This window comes from Gavialis gangeticus, unplaced genomic scaffold, assembly GCF_001723915.1.
Source record: "Gavialis gangeticus isolate Ggan-Ray unplaced genomic scaffold, GavGan_comp1, whole genome shotgun sequence".
NCBI lineage: Eukaryota > Metazoa > Chordata > Crocodylia > Gavialidae > Gavialis > Gavialis gangeticus.
In genome coordinates, this window is record NW_017728996.1 from 44,092,075 (window position 1) to 44,105,292 (window position 13,218).

The window sequence follows — 13,218 nt, forward strand, 5'->3', positions numbered from 1 at the left end:
TACAAAGTATAGTTCACATCGTACATGTAGACCTTAAACAAGTAAGCCTTCAATAATGGAACCAGAATTTGAAAGTGTTTTTCCTCTTGAACAATATTTATATATAGCTACAAAAAACCTATGTGAAAGTTCAAGATACAGCCTTCGATACAGCATACAGTTTTTTTTTTTTTTTTTTTTTACAAGATGTAGCCTACAGATCTCTGTTAATCAGAATTTAGATAAAGAAAGCAAAATTTAAGTCCTATAACACAAATACCAACTTTTAGTATTAGGACATTGTATTGCCTTATTTCTGTCACTTGTATTCAAATGACAGCAGAGTAGCTTGCTGGAAGCCCAGAACATATGTGATGCAAGGACCGAGATGCAGGAGATCTTTTCATATGCTGCTCTGGGTTTATCCATGTGTTCTGGCAACATTATGTAGCCTTTAAAAACATCTACTTACTATTCAGTTTCTTATATTAGCGCTTCAGGAAAACTGCTGAGAGTTCAACAGAATAGCAGGTACAGAAGTCAAATTGTTCATGTATCATAATATCATATACTGAATTTATGTTATTCAAGAAATCATGCTACTGTAGTTGCACAGATGTTGAGGATGGCCTGCTCAGTCATCTTCATACTAGTGTTGAATTCTGCAAAGTAATTTGCAATGGAATTTCAGAGGCAAGCTCTAGGGCCCAATTTTTTTTTTTTTTGCTTTGCAGGAAGAGCAACTTATTTTGTATACGAGTAGACAAAAGATTTTATGCTGTAGCAGCCTTGTTGCCAGAAAGGTCTAAACCAACAGCACTTCAAATAACACTTCCAAGCACTTTGAATCCAGGATTCAGTGGTGCTGCGCAAGTCTAAAATAACATAATTGTATTTAAGAAACAACTAACTTCTCAGATGTGTTTAGCTGATTAAATTTTCTGGGTTTTCCTCCCAATCTTTAAAGATGGAGAATCAATAGATGATTCCATCCCCTTTCTATGCCAACCACACCTACATTCTCTTCCCACCCCAAGAGCCACTCCCCCTTCCTTTTAACTTAAAGCAATACAAAACTGAATGACTTGCAGTGTATATTTAACCACACGCAACTCACTGTTAAGACTACTTGCCTGTTTGTCAATCCTTCCCTCAAGTTTTACAGGAAATCCTATCTGATCTCAGTGATGCAATGCATTGTCCATCTATCACAATACCTATAATTCCAGCTCAGCTCCAGCCTAGAATAAAGTAATTAAGCTGCTTAACTAACATTATTTTACAATTGTTTAAACCACAATTTAATAATTCATAAAGCAAGGAGCAGCTGATTTGCAAAACTGACCAAGATTTGATATCAATATGTATTTTGTCAGCAATCTTTTTCAAACACTTGTTTCTGTATATCTGGGTCTGTCTGATCCATCTATGGCAAAGAGTCTATAAATTCAAGTGCAACTCAGGTTTTTAGGCTCTATGATGTCCATCTATGTGGAGGGAAGTTCATGGTGCCCAAATAGTTTGTAGGAGACAAGAATCTACAATCACAAAACCCACCGACATCTGGCAAGGAATTGTGATTTGCTGTTTTCACAAAAGGAAAGAACTTTACTTTCTCTCAGCAGCTATTCTGTAAGTGCTCTGTTGTTGGAGGATGCAAGTTTCAAATTCTCGCATTTCAAGAGCATTACAGTCACTTTTCAGTTTAGAATGGAGGCAAGAAAAAATATGCAAAATGAACTCTAAAAAAATTGGCCTTCAAATACTTCTACAAGGGGTATCCATCATCATAGCAAGTATTCAACTTCTGAACACTCTCTCCAGAAGGTACTTACTTGAGGATACAGATAGCATGACTTTAGTACTTGCCATTAATGACAAAATTGTGCAGCTGGTTGAATTCCTCTCTCATATGCAAGGAAGTCATTAATTTTTTTTTCACCCTATTGAAACATCTAAAACACATCACAGGACTTATGGTTTGCAGAGTCTGAGCCAGTATTTTTCCTTTTAAATAATATTTATATATAGTTACATAAACTATGTGAAAGTTCAAAAAATGATCTTCCAGCTCATTCTATATTTAAAACTACTCTATTTTGTTTTGAAATCCCATCATGCAATTACATAAGTTGTGGGTTATTACAGTTTGTGCTTCTAAACATGCTGAACTCTACACAAACAGAGCCTCAGGGAGTTGTGAGTTGAGGAAAGACTATTCAGGCCAGACCTTTATTTGTGCCACTTGGTTTTTAATCGTTTTAAAAGTTGAAAACAGTTTCAAAGTGAAAACACATCTTCCAGCTTCACCAAGAGCAATTAGTATAGCGATACAATACACTTCTCACATAATACACATGCTTCATCCCTTTAAAATCGGTTTCCTCCTGTTGCTCAAAGTAAATGCAGATATTATAACAGCCATTTCCATGCTGTCAAACGGATCATAACTCTACATTAAATGTTCCACACAAAGATAAATATACAAATCTGTCATTAAATTCTGGTGCAGAGAAAGTTTAGTCTTGTAGCAAATGTAGCTATTCAGAACTACCAGATTTCTTCCAAAATCCTGGACAAGTCCTCTGAGCTCTGAATCCCAGTTCATTCTCTCTACAATGGGACTACTAATACCTTTCTAACAAGGCTCAGAGTTGAAGGCACACAGATAAAACTGATAAGAACTCAGGAAACCCTATGCAAATGAAATAGCCTTGGTAAGTATCCTCTGCATCCCTCAACTACCTAAAATGAAAACAACTGCAAACCAATGTATTTTATAAAATTGTGGATCATTTGGAACGTAGTCTTGTTCTCACCATCCCTTACAGTAAAAGTAGAAATAAGTCCAGTTTTAATCATTCTAACTTGATTTTTATTTGGATTTTTAAAGTGTATTATGAAGACAACTAATTACCCCTTCAGGATCTGAATGTCAGCACCCTGTATGCAGAAATCCACTACAACTAATCTGAGTTCTACACTGCATCCAAAGAATTATGTTAAGAGCATTGTTCAGCTAGCAAAGTCAAGCACTCATATGGTAGGAAATGCCAATGAGGTTGCCAGTGTAACCTCAGTGCCCCTTTTGCACAGACATTCTTGTGCCATTAGACAGCACCAATACATACTTTTTTTTAAAACAAGACCCTTGCCTTCTTCAGAGCTCAAGATGGAATGGTCTGGAATCAATCAGGCTCATGTTAAAGAGGCTGTTGTCTCAAGAACCCCTGCCTCATTAATGAATCATTTCTTTATTAATTGGGTACTTTGCATCTGTTTCATTGAATGAGGCAGGGTCTAGCAGAGAGTAGGGTGGGGTGGAAACAGTTTTGTAATTAAAGATATATCATGATACATGTGCATAAGGGGCCTGAATGGATGTGCCACCTGAAAAACTCCAACTTGGGTTCCAGCCCAGGCTGTGGGAACATGCACAACAATTGCATTGAGGGAGCAAATGCACTAATATAATTAGCACTAGGGGTTATGACAGCTCATTGTGGATTGAGTTTTTACAGCTTCTAGCTGTTAAACTATCAGTCTCTAACAAGCACAAGCACAAGCACAAGCACAAGCACAAGCACAAGCACAAGCACAAGCACAAGATGTTCTCAAAGGTTTTATACAGGGCCAAGTTTGCACAGATTTTCATAGTGAAGGCAAAAACCACATACCTGACTCAACGACCACACACTGCTGTCAATTTTGGCATTTCTACTCCAAAAAAAAAAAAAAAAGTAAATAAAAATGGATGCACTAGAGCAGCGGTGGCCAACTTGTGGCACGTGTGCTACAAGTGGCACAGGCAGCCTGGGTGTGTGTGCGCCACATGGCAGATCAGGGTGGGAATCAGACAAGCAGCATAAAGGCAGACAGGGGAAGGTGCAGAAAAACCAGCAGACTGGGCAAGAAGCACAGGGCAGAAAGCAGAGCACCTTGTTTGGGCAGGGGAAGGGGATCAAAGTGGTACTTACGGAGGGTGCAAGGAGAATTTGTGGCGTATCTACCACAAAACAGTTGGTTTCCACTGTACTAGAGCATTTAAAAAGAATCAGGAGTTCCAACATGGGCAAAATGTAATCTTCTCTAGGCTAAGTGTCAGAAGTAGCCAAATATTTTTAGCCACTTCAGCCTGAAGCAGACAGCAGGATTAAAAATTTCAGGTAGTCTGACAAAAATTAAACAATTGCAAACAGAGCTTACAGTGCAAGTTGCTAAAGTTGCATACAGCAGAGCTACTACACCCACCTATATTAAGGTAGTCCTATAAAGACTATTGTTAGGAGTCACACAAAGAGAACAACAGTTTTGAGGCATAGTATTTTACTTGAAATCATCACAATGTTCTCCATTAACCTAATCTGCAATTATTCCATGTTACATCTTCCTACTCCATTTCAATTTTATTCAATATGAAGATTTATTACTGTATTAATGCAGACAAATGCAACTGTATTACTGTAGCTTTGCTTTCACTTTGTTTCATGGATTTGAGTATCCCAGCCAAAGTAACTCAAGTGAGAAATTACATGCCTTCCTTTTAGTTATAGTACTAACTGAGCCGATGGCACTAATTCAATATCTGTGTGCTTGATACTCAGGGTAGATTACTAGGTGGATCAGAGAAATGGACTCCTATTAGGAATCCAGGCCTCTGAGTGCCACTGCCATTCAAGGCTGCCCATGGTGCTACAGAAATGCAGCTATATGGGTTCTGGCACAGGAGGCAATCTGCCCAGAGCAGCGCAGCATATTCAAGGACACCACTCTGGAGCACAGTAAGTTTAGTATATTTATCATTACCTTGAAATACTTAAAAGACTTTCATCTAAAAAATAATGCATAAACATTAACTAACCAGTAAACATAACACACCACTCTGAATCAAATAATTATTATCCCGTTTTACAAAAAGGAGATATGAAACAGAGTGTTTAACTGCTTGACAGTGTCAGGCATTATCAATCTGGGATTGACACTCTGTAGTTTCTGGATTCATGTAATGGCTTTGTAGCCTGAGCTCAGACTCATGGCGTTTGACAGGATTTGGTTCTTCTCCCCTTCCATAGCCAGAAAAGTTACTGACGTATCTCCAATTGTATTTTCTACATTAATAACATTAGTAGGTATAAATTGTTTCAAGAGGTACTTGGACAACAGGGGCGATGCACAGCTCAGCTGGTAAGGCAACTGGCTATGGACTGTAAGAACCTGGGTTTAATCCCAGGTGAGAGTAGTGGGTTTTTACTCATCATTTCCTCTGAGGCCCACACAGACATCTACTGAGTAGTAGGCCTGTGCGAAGTGGCAAGTATTCACTTTGGATTTGGCCGACTTGGAAGACAGCGATTCAATTCAGAGTTTCAAATCACTGTTCCGACTCCATTCAGCCAAATCGGATCTGAAAGATTTGGTGCCGCTTCGGAGGTTCGGCCATAGACTAAACAGGCAGCTGACACAGTTGCCTCCAGCTGGTAAATCTGTTGGGGGGAGGGATTGGGGCTGGGCCTGGGACTGGGACAGGGTCAGGGACAAGGTGCCCAGCCAGGGAAGGGGGGCAGGGAGGTGCAGGATGCGGGTGTGGCAGCACTTGGAGTGGGGCTCTGCCCTGCTGCCGCTTGCTCAGCCAGTGCAGGGATGCGATGCAAGTGCAGCTCGCTCCGGGTGGAAGGGGGCAAGTGGCAACAGGGAATAGCTCCTATTCCCAGCACTGCGGCACCCACATCCTGCCCCCCTGTGCTGGCGGGCAAGTGGTGACAAGACAGAGTCCCTGCTCCCAGTGCTGATGCGGGCATGGTAGTGCTGGCAGTGGGGACTCTGCGCTGCCACTGTTTGCCAGCCGGCACCGGCACTGTCACTGCTTGCCAGCCAGCACAGTGGGGTGCAGGATGCAGGCGTGGTAGTGCTAGGAGTGGACGCTATGCCCTGCCATGCCTGCACCAGCCCATCCCCCTGCCCAAGTCCCCAAGCCTGTGGGCAGTCCAAGATCACCCCTGGCCACTGCTGACACTGCCAGCGGTGCTTGCAGGTGGTCACTGACCTGTGGTCAGCACTCGCCACCCCTGCTGACAGTGCTGGCAACGTCTGTGGGAGCTCCCTGCTCACCGTCACCAGGCTCCTGCTGCTGCTGGTGCAGTCATGCTCACCCAGCTGCTGGGGGCATGTGCCATTCATGAGCAGGATGCTGATCACATCACTTCCCCCTCATGCCAAGGCTAAAGAAATAGAGGAATCCTGCCATGTCTGCCTCAATGGCCTGTAAATGGGACACCCTCCCCTCTACTTGGAAATAACTCTACAGAAATAACTTTTAACCAAGATTTCATTATTTTTTTTCAAATATCTAGCTAATTTTTTTAATTTTTTATTAGTTTCTTATATGACCACAGTATGCCAGCATCTTGTTGCATCTCTGGGCATTTGGTGGGGAACAAGTATAATTCTCACGTGAAGGAAATGCAAGAGCCATGAATTTCTTAAAGTGAAATTGGACCAACTCAGTAGTTGAGATATAGTCAAGTTTTCAAAAACAGAACATTTTTCTTCAGGTCAGGTGATGAGCAAACTTATTAACATGCTCAATCTATCCCAAATACACAGGTGGGTTAATACAAGGTCTCATTCTCAGAAATCCTTGCCTCTCACAATTTGTAGACCAGCAAAGCTACATCACTCTTATACTACCATAAAATATGAAGGCAACACTCACTTGATCTCAGTACCCAATTGTTTTAGGGAGAAATTGATGGCACTTGGATGGACTGGTGCAGGTTGGCAAGCTGCTTGTTCTCCCACCAGTTCTGTGGGAGAAGTCTCCAGAGCTAGGACATTTCTAGCTCTCTCTGCTGAGGCATTTTGATTCGGGATATTCAAATCTGAGGGATGAAAAACAAAACAAAACCAAACCAATATTAAAGATTGTTTTAGGAAATAATTATTACAATTATGTTGAGCGTGACTCGAATTGAGTAATGACTTTAGGGCAACATTTCACATTATACAGCAAATTCTCATCTTAAGGTGTCTATACACATGCTCTGGGTGGGGGTGGGTGTGGGAGGCGTTTTTAATTAGAGCAGCTCCTGGATGGCCGCTCTAATTAAAATGCCACAACATCATGTGTATCCAGCATCCTGAGTTTCAAAACGGCCGCAGGGGCACTTTAACTAAAAGGCATTCAATAATTAATCAAGTCTGCTCCAATATAGTCTAATTAGAACACATTGGAGCACATGCATAGACACCCTTAAGTTCTGCCACAACCCCACATATGTCATAGAGCTAAAAAAGTACATTTAAACAACAAAAAAAGGTAACAGGACATTGCTCTTATCCTCGGTAACTTATGCTCTCCTTACATTCACACAGTATGCAAGATGACAAGCAATGAGGTCCAGGGAGCACTTCATGAAATAACACAATGCATCTCAAAACATGCTAGCTACAGAATACACTATAAAGAGAACAAGTCTATTTTTGAGCCTTTAAACAGCTGTATTCTACAGGCTCTTAGAATAAATAGGAGTTGAAAAATCCAAATAATAAGATTTCAAGTCTTCTTCCATTCATGAAACATGCCCTACTAGAAGACTTATCTGAAATATTCTGAGTCGACTCCAAAACCAATTCCACATTTAAGAACAACAGTGGTGTACTCAGATACCTGTGTGCTTATTAATACTCCTGATGAATTGATGACTCAGAAACTCTACAGAAATAACTTTTAACCAAGGTTATCAAACTGAATGTTGTCAGTGTTCAGTCTAGCTCAGTCTTTATTCCATTGCTTATCTGGCATCAGCAATGGGGAAGGCTTTAAAAAAAAAACAAACCAAAAAAACACAAGTCCTGCTATGAAGTCACGCAGCAGTTAAATTAGAAGGGCCTCTCTTATTTTGAAATGTTAGAAGTAGAAAACAATACAACATTTTAAAGACAGCGTTGAAAGGCATACTACTGAAGGAAGTTGGTAACTTACACCTCTAAAGCTTGAGATGAAGCTCTGAACAGACAAAGGAAGTTGGGTGCTCATTTTATATTCTGTAATGCTAAGGCGTTAATAGTTTGGGTCTGTGAGAACCCTTATAGTCCTACAGAACTTTTACTTCTGTTAGACCTAGCTGAATATCTGGTCTTCAATGAGGCGTTAGCCTCCTCCTCTACTACTGTGTGTAAACACAATAGCTTTTGACTACACTTTTCAAGCAGTAAAACTACCCACATGTTTGGATGTGGACAGTGGCCCCCAAAATGGGGGCCAACCTTTCTGGCATGTGCATCACAAATTAGCCCCATACCCTTCCCAAGCAGCATTCTGATCCCCTTCCTCTGCCCAAACTGCTGCTCTGCTTTCTGCTCCCTACTCTGTGCTCCTTGCCCAGTTTCCTCCTCTGCTTTCTGGCTCCAGCCCTATCTGCTGCTGTGACACTTGTCCCCTCCCTGATCAGTTGCATGCCACACAGAGCCTGCCCATGCCACTTGTGACAAGTATGCCACAGACTAGAACAGGGGTGGCCAACCTGTATATGCAGATATTAATGCTTGCAGGTAAGTACAACAGGATGTCACCTTCTGAAAAATGATTTGCAACTTATTGCACAGATATACTGGGTCTCATATTAGGAAAGAAAGCTATACATTGGGTGGGGAAATATACATGCTTAATTCATAAATTTAACACACTCAGTTTTGTTGAGGGAACACTTCTCTCCACGTCCTCCAAATTCATGCACTCTATTCTCCAGCCAAATTTCAAACATTATGCATGTTTGCTTGAACTCAAGAAAACGAACACATTTTAGAGAGATAAAGACATAATTTTGCTGCCACTTTCCTACCTCAAAAAGCTCGTATGAATTAAAAAAAATAATCTTTGATTAAAATACTTTGCTTGCTAGATTAAGTTTCATATAATTATGGATACCAGAGAAGTGAGAGCTTAATTAAAGAAACACTGCTGTAAAGTTGTATTCACTCCATCTTCTGACTACAATTTCTCCACATCACTACAACAAGACGTCCTTTTTTAAATACATAGGGAGTAAAAAGAAGGCACCGGGTAATGTGAGGCCCCATCAGGACATGCTTGGCAATCTGATGGTTGCACCAGACGATAAAGCTGACCTCTTTAACAAATTCTTTGCCTCCATATTTCTGAGCAGGAACTGGGACATCCCCCCAACTGGGATCCCAGATGAACTCAGGAGAGGCACATCCAGGCCCAGGGTTAGAGAGGACCTAGTCAGGGAACTTCTGGTGGGACTGGATGTCTTCAAATCAGCAGGTCCAGATTATCTCCACCCCAGAGTGCTGAGGGAATTGGCATAGGCCACTGTGGGACCACTGGCACAGCTCAACAAGCACTTGTGGTGCTCTGGTGAGGTGCCAGAGGATTGGAAAAAAGGGCCAATGTGGTCCCCATTTTCAAAAAAGGGAAGAAGGAGGACCCAGGAAACTATAGGCCCATTAGTCTTACCTTGGTCCTGGGGAAGCTCTTTGAGAAAATTATCCAAGAACAGATCTGTGAGGGACCAGCAGGGGAGATTATGCTTAGGGGCAACCAACATGGGTTCATTAAAGGCAGGTCCTGTCAGACCAACCTGGTTGCCTTTTACGATCAGTTCATAAAATCCTTGGATGCAGGTGTCGCGGTGAACGTAGCCTTTCTGGACTTTAGGAAGGCCTTCAACACTGTCTTTTACCCCATTCTCATTAAAAAAATTAGGCGACTGTGGCATCGATGCCTATGCAGTCAGATGGGTCGCAAATTGGGTGGAGGGCCGCACCCAGAGAGTGGTGATGGATGGGTCATTTTTGACCTGGAGGGATGTGGGCAGTGGGGTCCCCCAGGGCTCGGTCCTCGGGCCCGCACTGTTCAGCATCTTCATCAGCGACTTGGATGAGGGGGTGAAAAGCACCCTGTTCAAATTCGCAGATGACACTAAGATGTGGGGAGAAGTGGGCATGTTAGAAGGGAGGGACAGGCTACAACTAGATCTGGACAGGTTACAGGGGTGGGCAGATAAGAATAGGATGGGTTTCAATACTGACAAGTGCAAGGTGATGCACCTGGGGAGGAAGAACCAGCAGCATGCATACAGGCTGGGGAATTCCCTTCTCATCAGCAAAGAGGCAGAAAAGGATCCTGGAGTCATTGATTCCAAGGTGAACATGGGCCACCAGCATGAGGATGCGGTCAGGAAGGCTAACCGCACCTTGTCATGCATCCACAGATGCATCATGAGCAGGTCCAAGGAGGTGATCCTCCCCCTCTATGTGGCACTGGTCAGGCCGCAGCTGGAGTACTGCGTCCAGTTCTGGGTGCTGCACTTCAGGAGGGATATGGACAGCATTGAGAGGGTCCAAAGGAGGACCACTCGCTTGATCAGGGGGCAGCAAGGCAGGCCCTACGAGAAGAGGCTATGGGACCTGAATCTGTTCAGCCTCCACAAGAGAAGGCTGAGTGGGGATCTGGTGGCCGTGTACAAACTGGCCAAGGGGGGCCAGCGGAAAATGGGAGAGACCCTGTTCCCCTGAGCACTACTGGGAGTAACTAGGAATAATGGCCATAAGTTGACAGAGTAGGTTCAGGCTGGACATCAGGAAGCACTACTTCACAGTCAGGGCGGCCAGGATCTGGAACCAACTTCCAAGGGAAGTGGTGCTCGCTCCTACCCTGGGGGTCTTCAAAAGGAGGCTAGATAATCACCTAGCCGGGTTGACCCCAGCATTCTTTCCTGCCCATGGCAGGGGGTCGGACTTGATGATCTGCTCAGGTCCCTTCCGACCCTACCTACTATGAAACTATGCCATACACTCTGCTCTTGTACACTGAAATAAAACGTGTTTCTGATCAAGAGAGTGAGGTACATTCTCCAACCTACCTAATCCATCTCTCTTGATGCCTGGAAGTGCCGTTCTACGCCCCTAACTTTAATAAGCATATTAAACTGGCTTGAAAAAAATAATGGCTATGATCTCCGAAAGGTATCAACACTCTACATCAGTGGTTCCAAATCTTACTAGGCTCAAGGAACACCTTGGAAAATGCCAGCTCTTAGTTTCCACACATTTTTTGAGTACAGAAAGATAAAACAATTCTTCTCTTGCAATCAACTCAGAAAGCTCACAGCCTGTCAGAATGCTTTTTACACAAGGATTCCTCTTTGCAATCTCTAGGATTATCTTGTGAATCTTGTTTGCACACCTAAACAGTGCTAACATTATGTAGCACCCCATATCACCCTTAAAAGGATCACAAGGTACCGTAGGGTCCTGCAGAATCACTGCCCTAACTGAAAGTAGAAATGAGGCACAGATGGTCACACTGCTAAAAATCATTTGGTAGCTGTTTGTACAGGCTGCAAGTAAATTCCATTTTTGCATTAGTGTGGAAAGAAGGTCATACCAAAGCAGGTACTTCATACAGAGTAGGGATGTGAAAGGTTAAATAGTTAACCTTGCACTGATAAGTGCAGCGATAACTAGGGGTGCACTGATAAAAAATTTTTTGGTTGATACCGATGGCCAAGTATTAACCAGCCATATTGACCAATAACGATCCGATTGCTGATATGCAGCCCAGCAGCTTGGAGAGCAGCACCCTACAGGTAAGTCTGTGGGGAAGGGAAGGAGCATGGGAGGGTAGCTCAAGGCCCCCACAGTGACGGAGGGAGTGGGGTTGGGGTAAGAGCTGCCCAGCTGGAGCAAGGTGGGGCAAAGCATGGAGCTGTGGATGGGTTGGGGGGCAGCTCCCTGCCCTGCGTACACCCCCAGGGAGACATGGGGCCATATGCCCCCCAAATTTGTGTGTGGGGCAAGGCCGGGCTGCCTACTGTGGGCTCAGAGCTAGGGGCTTCACTGGCTTCTTCCTAGTGGGGGGCTGGGCTGGGCTGGGGCAGAGCTCAGGGTGGGTGGTGGAGGCACTAGGAGCACGGGTAAGCTGCAGCCACCCCAACGTTTGCCATAGCTCCCCCATAACCCCTCCTCTGAGCTCCACCACCACCTGCCCTGCCCCGAGCACAGCCCTGGCTCAACCTCACCCTGTGGGAAAGAGGCCAGCGCAGCCTCTGGCCCTGAGCCCACAGTGCCTGTCCTCACCCCACACATGAGTTGGGGGGGAACATGCCCCCCATGCCTCCCCTAGGGGTGTGCAGGGCAGGGGGCCACCCCCCTGCTTGCCACCCCACACAAGCCACCTACAACTCTGCCCCAGACCCCTCCCTGTCCCAGCTGGGACGTGCCAGCTCCTGCCCTGTCCCTGCTCTGGCCCTGCTCCAGCCCCACCCCCTCCCCCTCCCTCACCATGGGGGCCGTGATCTGCCCCTCCACACTGCCTCCCCTCCACAGACTTACCAGCTGGATGCTACTCTCCAAGCTGGCAGGCTGCACTCCTTGCCATGTACATGCCGTGGCTGTGTGCATGCATGTGGCATTTGTCGGTGACATTATCAGTCACGTTGTCCAAAAAAAGCCGAATGCTGACAATGCAAATTTTCCTTTTATTGGTGTTGATACATTGGTGCACCTCTAGTGATAAGCTGTTAGCTTACTGGTTAGCCTTTAGCTTGGAGCAAGCACAATCTGGCAGAGAAGGGAGAAGGAAGTGGTGGTGGTGGTGGGGGAAACGCACTGTGTCCCAACAGGAATAAGGAGGCAGCATGGCAGGCAGGGAGGAGGAGAACAGGAGTAGGAGGGAGAGGGAAACTAGTACCCATAACCTGAGAGGAAAACAGTTAACACCCTAATGCCAAGGGATCCTGGTTTTCTCAGTTTAAAAATTCCAAATTTTCTGATTAATAAAGTATACAAGTTCTCTGATAAAAAGCCCCTGAAAAATGAAATGCCCCCCCCACATGCAAACAAACGTATCAGTTGAACAGAATGTTTTATTGATGTATTTACAATTTTAAAGAAGTTTGGAAGCTTATCAGTGCCTCAATCACTATAATGAAATAAATTCAAAATACCTATATATTCATAGATTCATAGATTAAGGGTCGGAAGGGACCTAGTAGATCTTCTAGCCCGACCCCCCACCAGGGCGGGAGAACAACAAAAAACCCCAAAAAGAGAAACGGGACTCAAACGAGTCCAGCCAGGTAGGCATCCAGCCTCTTCTTAAAGACCCCCAGGGTAGGGGCCAGCACCACTTCCCTTGGAAGTTGGTTCCAGCTCCTAGCCGCCCTAACTGTGAAGTAGTTTTTGCGGATGTCCAATCTATACCTCCTCTCCATC

General features: G+C 44.2%; 1 protein-coding gene across 1 annotated transcript in view; it reads right to left on the minus strand.

Moving 5' to 3' along the window:
* The window catches only part of TBC1D2B (TBC1 domain family member 2B), a 146,758-nt gene that overhangs the window by 26,264 nt on the left and 107,276 nt on the right, over positions 1–13,218 (minus strand). The window contains exon 3 of the mRNA XM_019504395.1: positions 6,692–6,857. Coding sequence (XP_019359940.1) covers positions 6,692–6,857 — 166 coding nt within the window. The remainder of the gene's footprint in view (positions 1–6,691; positions 6,858–13,218) is intronic.